Here is a 13,635-nt window from a genome sequence, read left to right as displayed (position 1 = left end):
TCTTTTGTTGCTCGCTGTTCCACTTGCCCGTACAGAAGTGGGAAAAAGGGCTTTTGTTCACTCAGCCCCCCACACATGGAACATGTTGCAAAAAGACTGGAAATTGACTGAATTACTTTCATTGAACGCTTTTAAATCCAGATTGAGAACACTTGAGTCGATCCTTTGTAACTGTTTTTCATAATGTGTATGTAATTGTATTGTATGTTTGTAACTATTTTGCTGCTTCTTGGCCAGGACTCCCTTGAAAAAGAGGTTTTTAATCTCAATGAGACTTTCCTGGTTAAATAAAGGTAAAATAAAAAAATAAATCTCCTGTTGTGTGCTTGATGTTAGAAAGCGAGACTGAACCGTCCAATGTCCAGAGAATCTCATGTGGACATCATACAGAGTTGATATGTTACAACAGCTTAACATTCTCTGTTTCTTTATACTGATATGATGGTGAATTATCTACTTTCAATAAGTTAAAGTTGAAACAAACAGATTAAAGAAACACTCACAGATGTAATTGCAATGATTTATGTTTATTATCATTAAAATGACAGAAACAAGAGAGAATCAGAAACGTTAATCAGTTCATATTTGAAAGAAAAAAAGATTCCTGTCAACAATTACTTATTATTGTTTGGATACAGATGAAATCAGTTTAAATCAATGAAGTGCTATGAAGACTTGTTTAAGACAACAAAAACCTGCGTGACTATCACAGAGCTGCTGTTTCTGTCTTACATGGGGAACAGCAGAAACCCACTGAAGGTGGTGTGGTGATTTCCATTGTCAAACACAGCAGTTTTAACCATCAGACGCACAGACACGACGTCTCCCACCTGCAGCAACAGCGTAGCGGCTTTAGAAGAAGTCAGAAAACCGGCCCCTTGCTTGTATGCCAAGAAGACATACTCTGAGTTCTTGACCAACCAACCTCCTGATTTCTCGCCATCTCTGAATGAACCCACCGTCCACTCAAAGTTGTACGCTCCTCTCACCGGGGCAGTGAACAGACCTGTTGGACATTTGTTTTTGTCATTTTAAATGGAAAACGAAAAAAAAAGTTTGAACAGCAACATACAAGTTAAATATATTAGTGATGCACAATATATCACATCTGTGAAACTGGTCCAGTATTAAACCAGAATCGAGCTGTAATGTAACCCTACAGGACTAATGTTCAGCAGCAGTTAGAGTCACTAAAAGTTCTGTTGTTGCTGCGGACAGACTCACGTTATTATTCTAAGTGTCTGACAACATTATGGGATGGATCCCTACAGAGATAGACCTTTTAGTTAAAGAGTAAGATCCTTTTAGTTTAACATGAAACAGCCCCGAAATCACCATCACCAAACTCCACCAGACTCCATGTAAATAACCAGGACTTTTAGCGTGTATAGAGCCAGCATATCTCCACCAGACTCCATGTAAATAATCAGGACTTTTAGCGTGTATAGAGCCAGCATATTTCCACTAGACTCCATGTAAATAATCAGGACTTTTATCATCATAAAACACACTTCATTCAAAGTGGTCAGAAACTAAATAAAACTATCAAAAGTCGTCTTAGTTCATCTTTCCACTGTTCCAACAATCACCACTTTGGTTTGGTTGAACTAAACCCTTAATTCACCCATTTACATGTGGAGATATGCTGGCTCTATACACGCTAAAAGTCCTGATTATTTACATGGAGTCTGGTAGAAATATTCTGGCTCTATACACGCTAAAAGTCCTGATTATTTACATGGAGTCTGGTGGCGATATGCTGGCTCTATACACACTAAAAGTCCTGGTTATTTACATGGAGTCTGGTGGAAATATGCTGGCTCTATATACGCTAAAAGTCCTGATTATTTACATGGAGTCTGGTGGAAATATGCTGGCTCTATACACCCTAAAAATCCTGATTATTTACATGGAGTCTGGTAGAAATATTCTGGCTCTATACACGCTAAAAGTCCTGATTATTTACATGGAGTCTGGTGGAGATATGCTGGCTCTATACACACTAAAAGTCCTGATTATTTACATGGAGTCTGGTGGAGATATGCTGGCTCTATACACGCTAAAAGTCCTGATTATTTACATGGAGTCTGGTGGGTTTGGTGATGGTGATTTCGGGGCTGTTTCATGTTAAACTAAAAGGATCTTACTCTTTAACTAAAAGGTCTACCTCTGTAGGGATCCATCCCATAATGTTGTCACACACTTACAATAATAATCTATGATTTATGGGCTTTTCCAAATGTTTTGCAAAAAAGAAATACATTACTTTTTATAAAGATAAATATAAAGATAAATATCGGCATCGCTAAATATTGGTATTCTGCCAAAATGTTCATAGGTGCATCCCTAAAATGTATTGTTAGAATATCAGAGCTACCTGTGTTTGGGTTGTAGGCATTTCCAATGTTGGTGACGACGTGTTTGAAGATCAGGGTAGTGTCCGTGGAAAAGGGTCCAATATTTGCTGTTTGGCCTCCAGGCAGCAGAGCGGCTGAGAACGCCACCTGTCGGACTGAGAGAGAAAAGGAGAGAGATTTTTTTGATTTTTACAGCTCAGGCCTTCACCGTGTGTCCCGCCTCTCCACAACCATGTGTGTTCTATTTTAACGGGAGAAACTATCTTCCCGTGTCTGGACAACTCTCTACTGAGAAAGCCATCCGAGATTAAAGGTGGGACGTTTGACAGGACTACCTTTGTAGCTGGTTGTGTGAGCGGGAACACCTGCACAAACATTTCATTCACGGTGATGCCCGCCTCGATGACTTGGTTAACCTTGTCCTCCCGGTCCAGGAAGATGACCACAGCGCCGTTCATCCAAGCGGCCGACTTAATGCTACCGTGTCCGACCTTGTCCCCTACAGCTAATCCAATGTCCTCCACGCTACACGGAAAACTAGGACAGATCTTTACTCCATGTTTTCTAGTGAGCGTGGAGAACCACTCTCCATTCACCATGGCGGCTGCACCCGCGGCTGAACTAAACAAAATTAAATGATATAAAAAAAGAGAAGTAAGAAAAACTACAAATCGCTGCAGCTCATTCACACAAACACTCAGCTCAGAGAGAAAGAGAGACAGAGACAGACAGAGAGAGACAGAGCGAGAGAGAGAGAGAGACATTAATATGTATGCATTAAAAACCAAGCTGTTCAGCATTAACATTCTCACAGCACTCACTCAGAGAGAGGGAGAAGAGATAGAGAGACAGAGAGACAGTGAGAGAAAGAGAGAGAAATAAATATGTACTTGGAAAAAAAAGCAGTAGAGATACTACTAAGAAACAGCCCAGTAAACTGTACAATCTAAATCAGGCATACCAATGGGCTCCAAACAGCGATGAAGACATTTAGACATTTAGATTTAGATTAGACAATCTTGAATCTGCCATCAAAACTAACCAAAATCCATTAGATTATCAAATTACACAAAAAGAGTTAACAGACAAACTGAAATCTCTTAAATCAAGAAAAGCTTGTGGCACAGATTGCATAAAAAATAAAATGCTGAAAAACAGCACCCCCGCTTAACAAATTGCAATTGTTAAACTGTTCAACATGGTGCTGACATCTGGCTGATTTCCTGATGTCTGGAACCAGGGGCTGATCACCCCAATCCACAAAAATGGAAATAAATCTGACCCTAATAACTACAGAGGGATCTGTGTCAACAGCAACCTGGGGAAATATTCTGTAGTATCCTAAATTCAAGGATACTAACCTTTATTCAAGAAAAAAACATACTTAGTAAATGCCAAATTAGCTTTCTTCCAAGTTACAGAACCTCCGATCATATATACACCTTACATACTTTAATTAAAGTGATGGTTCAGAGTAATTTTACCCTAGGGTCCCTTGCACCGTGACCTCGAGCCAAACAACCCCCCAGAAGCTTTTTTCACCTGGGTCTAACATTGGGAGAGTTAGCGTTATCAGCTGAATAGCTTAGTGCAACCAGAGATGGTCTCCAATATAACCTGTCCATCCTGGAACAATACTGCCATAACTGGGTATTGGCGGTCAATTTCAAGAAAACTCAAATTATGATCTTTCAAAAAAAGCCAGATGTCTTGAAGCCAAATACCATTTCACTTTGAATAACACCCAAATTAAACACACACAAAATGATACTTACGTTGGTCTGACCTTATCTGCATCAGGACTTTTCAATAAAGCCATACATTCACTTAAAGAAAAAGCATGCAGGGCAATGTATGCATTAAAAACCAAGTTGTTCAGCGTTAACATTAAAATTAGAATCTGGACTAAAATATTTGATAGTGTACTTGTACCGATAGCACTTTATGGAAGTGAAGTTTGGGGCCCACTCAGCAGAGAAGATTTGGCAAATTTTTCATGGGTGCAACCCACATACTGAGCGCTGCTGTTCATCCCACACATGCATGTTCCTTACAAATGGGGCTCCATTTTAAAGGGAACTAAACAGGCTTTCCAACAGTATAAGATTTATTGCCAAAAAGCATTTTAACTATATAGAAATAATCTACCATACACAAATTTCCTTACTTTTTGTGCTAAGTTTATGTGATACCTACTATATATGCATTTTCTGTAAACTGCTTTGGCAACATGATTTCTTTGTTCATGTCAATAAAGCAAATTTAATTGAATTGAGAGAAAGAGAGAGAGAGAGAGATTTTATTTTTAATGGAACTTTATTATATCATGTTCCATCTTGTTATATATACAAAATGAACTATTTTCAACAGGCCCATGAATAACATGTACATCCATACATATACACTCAAACACATGACATCAGCTCCTGAGAGAAGAGGAGCTGGTCTCCTTCAACAGAGCACAACACATCACCATGGGCCCAGATCACACTGAACTGATCCACATCCTTCATATCTTTATAATAATTAAAATCAATCCTGATTCTGGCTTTCACCATCCGAGTACAACAGTAGATTCACATCAATATCAACAGAGTCATCCACCTTCCTCTTCCTGCTCACATACACAGCCATCTATGATTGGCCTAGGATGAAGTTTAACAGCCGGCATTTATGTTTAGCAAACTGACTGTACCTGAACCCAAGGATGAACATTTGTTTGGAGAAGACCTCCCCTACCTTACTGGATAGTTTCTCCAGCAGCAAGAACAGTGGCGGCAGTCGCACACACTCAGAATAACAATGAAACACAGTTTCTGTTTCAGCACAATAAGGAAATTTGTTGCTAACACCAGGACTAATGACTATAACTTGGTGACTGCTACTATCCCGTGTAAGACTCTGATTTCGTTACAGAAGCTGAAACAGCAGGGGTTATTATCATTTAAATTAAGATGAGACAATACAGGCAGAAACATTTTTCAGTTTATAGTTTTGTATACTTTATCTTCCCTAAAATGTCTTAATGCTATGTGGGCCCTTAAGGACAAAACACAACATGTGTGAAATGTTGTCTAGGGTTAGATGGGTGGAAAGAAATAATTTCTTTTATTAAACTTTGTCTATTTTTGTGTGTAGGTTTCTTCTAAATTTACTATAAGTTGATTTTATAGTAAAAATGAAATTTCTCGCTGTAAATCTCTCAGCAGCAGAAGCACCCGGCAGCAAGTAAAATGATCAGAGAACAATACCTTGCTGTTGTCGCTTCTGCCTGTCCACTTCAGTCTTCTGCATATCCACGTCAGTCTTCTGCTTATCCACTTCAGTCTTCAGCTGGTCCACTTCAGTCTTCAGCTTGTCCACTTCAGTCTTCAGCCTGTCCACTTCAGTCTTCTGCTTATCCACTTCAGTCTTCTGCTTGTCCACTTCAACCTTCTGCTTGTCCACTTCAGTCTTCTGCTTGTCCACTTCAGTCTTCTGCTTATCCACTTCAGTCTTCAGCTGGTCCACTTCAGTCTTCTGCTTATCCACTTCAGTCTTCTGCTTATCCACTTCAGTCTTCTGCTTGTCCACTTCAACCTTCTGCTTGTCCACTTCAGTCTTCTGCTTGTCCACTTCAACCTTCTGCTTGTCCACTTCAGTCTTCTGCTTGTCCACTTCAGTCTTCAGCTTGGCAACTTCAGTCTTCTGCTTATCCACTTCAGTCTTCAGCTTGTCCACTTCAGTCTTCTGCTTGTCCACTTCAGTCTTCAGCTGTGCTTGACCTGCAAAAACAGAGAGTGTTTTTGTCAGCATCATTTTACTGCACCTTCAGTTCCTGTGGACGTTGCTTTAGAGTATGGCGTTATATATGTCTCTTTCCTGAGTGAGTAATTGTATGTTTTGAGCACAGAGAACTATATTTTGTAAGCACATTACATTGCATTTTAAACAAAAATCAACACTCACAAAAAATAATTTAGTTGGAGTAAACAAAAACCTATTTCATGCACAAAAAATGTATTTGCATGTCTTTCTCTGCTCGCAGAGAAGACGCTGCTGGCCTCTGGTCATGTCTCCCTCCCTCTCAACCTCTTCACTCTGCGCACTTAACTCTAGACACACTCGCTCAAATTTTCACAGTGTTACAAGTGTGCCAAAAAGCCAACCAATCTTAGAATTAAAGGTCAATTCTGACCTGTTCGTCTCCAATTAGATTGCAAGTAGCAGGAAACAAAAATCTAGTCTTTTTCATTTAACACCTGTATGTACAGCCAATACTGGCTACAGTGGAGCTGTTTAACTAACGTTACTGGATTCAAACACATTTCGGTCAGTATTTTGTATTATTGACGCATATCACAGAAATGTCTTAATATTTGTGTGTACTATAATGCCATTGTTTTGTTTGACTCATATCTCCTTGTGTCTAATGTTAGTTTGACTCATCCTTAACAAGCAATCTAGCTAGCTAGCTCACACACAGCAGCCGACATGTAATCTGAACAGGCCTTGCAGCACTGTAACTAGCTAAGTTAGGTATCGCAATGCGAGACTGAACAGCAGTAGGCCTTTCACAATATATCCACATGTAAGTCGTTTTTAATACTTTGGTTACATTACCGTGTTTTATTAACCTGAATTCTGTTGATATAGTAGCTTGCGAATGAGCTATCCATTGCTAACGCTAATTTATCTCAAAAAGCAGAAATGTTAGCTAACTACTGCCAAGATATGATTTCACTAGAGACCAGAGAGGTGTTATAAGACTCGTCAAGTGTTGTCATGTGTTTACACTGTCTTTAAATGAAACCATATCTTGGCAGTAACGTTAGTTAGCTACTGTCTGTTGACATAAATTAGCTAATGTTAGCATTAGCAACGGATAGCTACTTTGCAGGTTAATAAAACATGATAACTATGTAACCAGTATTACAAACTTCTTACAGGTGGACTTTATCCATGCTGGGCTAATGTTAGATTGCTTGAGAAGGATGACGTTAGTCACACACAGAGATATGTAATTCAAACAATGGTATTGTGATTAACACAACTATTAAGGCATTTCTGTAATATACCAGACGGTCAATAATAATATAAAATACTGCAGATCAGTGCTTTCCAACCCTTCTGGTCTGAGGTTCTCCCACATCCCTGTCATATAAAAAAAAACCCTCCCTATCAATTCCCAATATGTTCACACTATTTATCATATTAAAGTGAATCAGGGCTGGACTGGCCATCTGGCATACCGGGCATTTTCCCGGTCGGCCGACGGACTTTTGGGCCGATACACTGATATAAATTGGCCTTTTTTAAATTTTTTGGCCGGGCCGACCCATAAAGAACTCACAGCGGCCCATTGGTTCATTTTCTTTATTGGCACTGGCCTGACCCAATGAAATCCATGAACCCCCTTCCCCACTCCTGGCTGCAAATTTACGAATCCCACCATGGCCACGCCTCCCAGCCCTGAGACGTGAGCTGTAATAGTTATGCTGGAAGTTTAGCATCTACGTTATAATGGACAAAGGACCACCAAGTGCAAGGGAGGTGCAGAGAAATTACAGTAGAAAAATATTAAGAATCTACAGGCGGAGTCCTCAAAACTTTCTGACATGTTTGGGGCTGTAGTAGCTGCTTCAACATCAGCATTACCTGAAGTAGAGGAGGAGGAGAGGTGGCTGGCTATACAGAGAAGCAGAAACAACGATGTCAGGGAAGAAGGCGAGGAGGAGGCGAGTGAGGAAAAGATGGAAGAGAGAGTAGATGACGATGTGGTAAGGACTAGACAAATTAACAGGGACTTTTGGGAAGGGAGGGAGGCTGTGTGTGTGTGTGTGTGTGTGTGTGTGTGTGTGTGTGTGTGTGTGTGTGTGTGTGTGTGTTCGTGCGCGTCACGTCATAACGATAACAAGCAGTTTGGCTGTAACATTAAAGTTAGTGGCTGTCAGGTAACCTAACTGTTTAAGCTTATATTGAAAATGCTAGCGGTTAGCCTGTTGGGTAGCTGAAAAGTCTGTGTGATCTATAAAATCAGTGTTGATTAGATAATAATTTTATTAATACTTTATTCATCCCACAATGGGGAAATTCACTTATTACAGCAGCAGTGTTTCCACAATAAAAACAAACCAACAAACAACCAAACAAACAAACAAACAAACAAACAACAGACAATGTGCAAAAAACACTGAATGAATGTAAAGTGGCATTATATAAAAAGTATTTAAGTAAAGTGAGGTGGGCAGTGCAAAAAAAATACTGTAATGTAATTGACGTGAAATTAGATTGAAAAATATGTAATTACATAACAGCAAAAGTAATTAACCATAATATAAATGATATTTAAGTGTGACCATAATATAAATAATATTGAAAAAGTAAGTACTTGGAATGGAAAAAATATAAATACAGTTGGAAAAATATAAATACAGATAATAACAAATATATACATAGAGCCATGCTGAGTGGTGGGTGATTGGTGCAGGTGTTGTAGAGTCTGACAGATTGATACAAGCATCAGTGTTCTTGAATGGCTTAATTAGCTTCTCTTGTATTGGTGCTCTTTTCCAGGGCATATACTACTCTCAGCTTTATTGTAGCTTTTGGGAAGGGTTATAGTTATGGTTATAGTATTTAGCAGACACTTATGTCCAAAGCGACAAAATATGAATCTTACAATAGTTAAAATTAACAGTAAACTGTTTTTAAAGTTGCTAAGCCAATATTAAGCAAAATAGTAATAATAAAAATAATGACAATACAATATCAAATATCAATAATAAAAAAATTATAAAAATACCATAAATATACAAATCATAACTCTAAGAATGAATTAATTATTTAACTGTAAGATCAAAAGATAAGTCTTGAGTAAACATTTAGGTTGGTTTGGTCAGAAATTCTACTAGCTAGGCCTTTTACTTGAAGTGTGGTTAATGTTTCAAAAGTCATCCATTACTTTTATCTAATCATTTGAACTGTTAGCTAAGTTAGAAGGCCACTTTTAGCTATTCATTTCTACCATTGATTACTTCGCTATATGTTTAAACATCTGTGTTGAGCTGTTTTAGCTGATATATTGTTTTAAATCAAATCATAATTTCAATTATTATTTTGATTAGTTAAGCTGCTCTTCAATCTTTCCAAGTACCCACTGTCTGCAGCAGAGATACCCCTTGCTGGGGAATCACTGCAGGTGTTGTGTCAAAGACTGTTTCCCTGTAGATATGTCTTTCCTGCTACTTGCGATCTAATTGGAGACGAACAGCCAATCAGAATTGACCTTTGATTCTCCAATTGGTTGGTTTTTTGGCACACTTGTAACACTGTGAAAATTTGAGTGAGTGTGTCTAGAGTTTAGTGTGCAGAGTGAAGAGGTTGAGAGCGAGGGAGACAGGACCGGAGCCCAGCAGCATCTACCTGCCAGCAGAGAAATACAGTATATGCAAATACATTTATTGTACAGGAAATAGGTTATTGTTTACTCAAACTAAATTATTTTTTACGAGTGTTAATTTCTGTTCAAAATGCAACGTAATGTGCTTGCAAAATACAGTTATCTGTGCTCAAAACAGATTACTCGTTCAGGAATGAGGCACATAAATAATGCCATATTAGAGCTGCATGAATCATTTGACAACTATTAAATAAATCTCCAAATATTTTGATTATCGATGAATAAATTTGAGTAGTTATTTTATGAAAAAACAGTGAAACTAGTTTCTTTTCTCTTCTGTGACACTAAACTGAATATATTTGAGTTGTGGACAGAAGAAGACATTTGAGGATGTCATCTTGGGCTTTTTGGGAAACACTGATCAACATTTTAGAGACCAAACAACTCATCCATTCATCCAGAAGATATTCCACACATTAATCCACAATGAAAATAATCCTTAGTTTCAGCCCTACTTTGCTCCACTACATAGAAAAATACTTATTCCTCTCCTTTTGGATATTTCTGAACTGCTATGCCATGATGCAAACTGATCATTGCTGTACCTGTAGTCTCTCTTTGCAGCAGCGTCATGTTGGTCTGCAGTTGAACCAACGAGGCGGTGATCTCTCTCAGCTCAGCGTAGATATCTGGAGGAGAAGCCTGCCGGCATTCAACACTTTCACTTGGGGAGACGGAGCCGAGGAGCAGCAACAGCGTAAAACTCGCAGAGATCTCCATTCTCTCACTGGCAGCTAACTGTTGAACTGTGCCGTCTGTACACCTGTGTGAGCTTTATATAGAAGCCTACAGAAAAAAGAAGGTCACAGATGTTGAATTGTTAATTTACATTGTCTCACTTGATATGTCAACATAAGTTTGCAGAAACAAGGATGTAACCACTTCTTCCCCGTATCACCATCCAGAGAAGATAAACACTAAGATCTATGATTACATTGTTAAAGGGTAACTTTAAACTTGGCCTTATCTTCCCATGTGTTTTTATGTTGACCAAGTTTATTAACGTTAATGAAAACGAACAAAATAACGAAAACTAGGAGGGGGAAAAAACATTGTCATTAACTGAATTAAAAATAAAAAGGAGGCACTACAAAAAAAACGATAACTAACCATAATGTCTGTTTGCAAAACTAAAATAAAATGATCGAATAAATGACCTTAGTTTTCTTCTTTCTTCTCTACCTAAGAAGACCCAAGGTCCCATTAGCCAGGGAGTCGGACCCCCACTTCCTAGGATTCAAAAGGCTTGATACCCACTCTGCTGGTTTTGGGGTCTGGTCGGACTGGCCAGATCTGAATGACCTCTGTATCAGAACAGGAGTGTCACTGGAGTGGGTGGGTCTGACTCTGGGACTGTGATGGTCTCAGAGGACATTATAACTGACCCTCACGCTGTCGTCAAGGCAACAGCCACATATGGTGGTCACAGTCACCTGCTAACATCTGCAGGAGCCCGGTGAACTCTGATGGATTCACACCAACATCAACAACAACAACAACACTGGACCGGACTGAGACTTCAGGGGAAACTTGCATGTCTTCCCTCTGCTGATCACTCTGTGTCCCACTCATTCCTCAATGAGGACATTCTCACATTCACAGTAAAAGCCAGATTACAAGTCCTCCCTACCAGACTCAACCTCTATATCTGGTCTCCCTCATTGCTTGCATCACACCTCAGAACATATCACCGAAACTCTGTCTCACATCCTATATGGCTGCCATGCCTACAGCACCTCATGTTTTGTTAATCATTTGAACATTTTTATGTATGCATCATGTTCAAAAATGCTCACATTGTTCATTTTAAGCTGTGATATGGAAATCTAGTCAGAGGCCCATATCGTTTTATTACCTCTGGTGACAGGAACTAGGCATTTCGTAGACTGTATAGGACACAAAGGAGTGTTGTGTGAGGACTTTTGTCCAATGATAATATTGTGTGAGTATTGTGTGTCTGTGTGTGTGTGTGTGTGTGTGTGTGTGTGTGTGTGTGTGTGTGTGTGTGTGTGTGTCTGTGTGTGTGTGTATGTCTGTGTCTCTGTGTGAAAGTAAAGAGTCCCATTACATTATGAACTTGTTCACTGTTGAATCAAGTTGGGTTTATTTGTTTAAAGTCATCACAAATGTTTTTCACTGTCAGCAAACATTCTCCCCACCATCTAAACTGCCCCACCCATGTTTGACTAGCTAACTACAACAATCACCTGTTTCCATTGCTCAAAAAAAAACTTTTCTTGGCTACTTGTAGGGGGACCAAAGCTGGAAAAGTTGGATAGTATGCCTCTAAAGTAGTACTTAACAATCGAACAAAATCCTGGAAGAAACCATGAAGATCCTAGAGGGCAAATGACATATCAAGCCTTCTATCTGGACCCTATCTGAAACAAGCTGTAATGTAACCCTACAGGACTAATGTTCAGCAACAGTTCAATTCAATTTTATTTATAGTATCAAATCAGTTAGAGTCCACTAACCCACCAGACTCCATGTAAATAATCAGGACTTTTATCATCGTAAAACACACTTCATTCAAAGTGGACAGAAACTAAATAAAACTACCAAAAGCCGTCTTGGTTCATCTTTCCACTGTTCCAACAATCACCACTCTGGTTTGGTTGAAATAAACCCTTAATTCACCCATTTACATGTGGAGATATGCTGGCTCTATACACGCTAAAAGTCCTGATTATTTACATGGAGTCTGGTGGAGATATGCTGGCTCTATACACGCTAAAAGTCCTGATTATTTACATGGAGTCTGGTGGAGATATGCTGGCTCTATACACGCTAAAAGTCCTGATTATTTACATGGAGTCTGGTGGAGATATGTTGGCTCTATACACGCTAAAAGTCCTGATTATTTACATGGAGTCTGGTGGAGATATGCTGGCTCTATACACGCTAAAAGTCCTGATTATTTACATGGAGTCTGGTGGAGATATGCTGGCTCTATACACGCTAAAAGTCCTGATTATTTACATGGAGTCTGGTGGAGATATGCTGGCTCTATACACGCTAAAAGTCCTGATTATTTACATGGAGTCTGGTGGAGATATGCTGGCTCTATACACGCTAAAAGTCCTGATTATTTACATGGAGTCTGGTGGAGATATGTTGGCTCTATACACGCTAAAAGTCCTGATTATTTACATGGAGTCTGGTGGAGATATGCTGGCTCTATACACGCTAAAAGTCCTGATTATTTACATGGAGTCTGGTGGAGATATGCTGGCTCTATACACGCTAAAAGTCCTGATTATTTACATGGAGTCTGGTGGAGATATGCTGGCTCTATACACGCTAAAAGTCCTGATTATTTACATGGAGTCTGGTGGAGATATGCTGGCTCTATACATGCTAAAAGTCCTGATTATTTACATGGAGTCTGGTGGAGATATGCTGGCTCTATACATGCTAAAAGTCCTCATTATTTACTTGGAGTCTGGTGGAGATATGCTGGCTCTATACACACTAAAAGTCCTGATTATTTACATGGAGTCTGGTGGAGATATGCTGGCTCTGTACACGCTAAAAGTCCTGATTATTTACATGGAGTCTGGTGGAGATATGCTGGCTCTATACACGCTAAAAGTCCTGATTATTTACATGGAGTCTGGTGGAGATATGCTGGCTCTATACACGCTAAAAGTCCTGATTATTTACATGGAGTCTGGTGTTATATACTGATTGGGGTCAGAGCAACTCAAAGAACGGACTTCTTCTCTCCTGTAGCCAATCATTGCGATGCAGTCAATGCGGCTGTGTCTGCATTGTTAAGGGCCTTATACAGTAGCCGCAGCCCAGCTGGCGCACGCAAAAAGAGTAGTGCACGCC

General features: G+C 39.4%; 1 protein-coding gene across 1 annotated transcript; it reads right to left on the bottom strand.

Annotated features, from left to right (window-relative positions):
* Positions 1-634: 634 nt before the first annotated feature.
* On the bottom strand, positions 635-10,518 carry LOC114567390 (complement C1q tumor necrosis factor-related protein 3). The gene is made up of 5 exons (XM_028596492.1): positions 10,344-10,518; positions 6,036-6,097; positions 5,609-5,669; positions 2,378-2,512; positions 635-1,006 (listed from the first exon to the last, which is right to left on the bottom strand). The coding sequence occupies exons 1-5, from the start codon at positions 10,516-10,518 to the stop codon at positions 729-731; spliced, it is 711 nt and encodes a 236-aa protein (XP_028452293.1). The 3' UTR covers positions 635-728.
* Between the last annotated feature and the right edge of the window lie 3,117 nt (positions 10,519-13,635).

The sequence above is a fragment of the Perca flavescens genome, chromosome 13 (genome assembly GCF_004354835.1).
Source record: "Perca flavescens isolate YP-PL-M2 chromosome 13, PFLA_1.0, whole genome shotgun sequence".
NCBI lineage: Eukaryota > Metazoa > Chordata > Actinopteri > Perciformes > Percidae > Perca > Perca flavescens.
The sequence above is the reverse complement of the archived record's forward strand: the minus strand, read 5'-3'. Positions and strand labels throughout refer to the sequence as shown.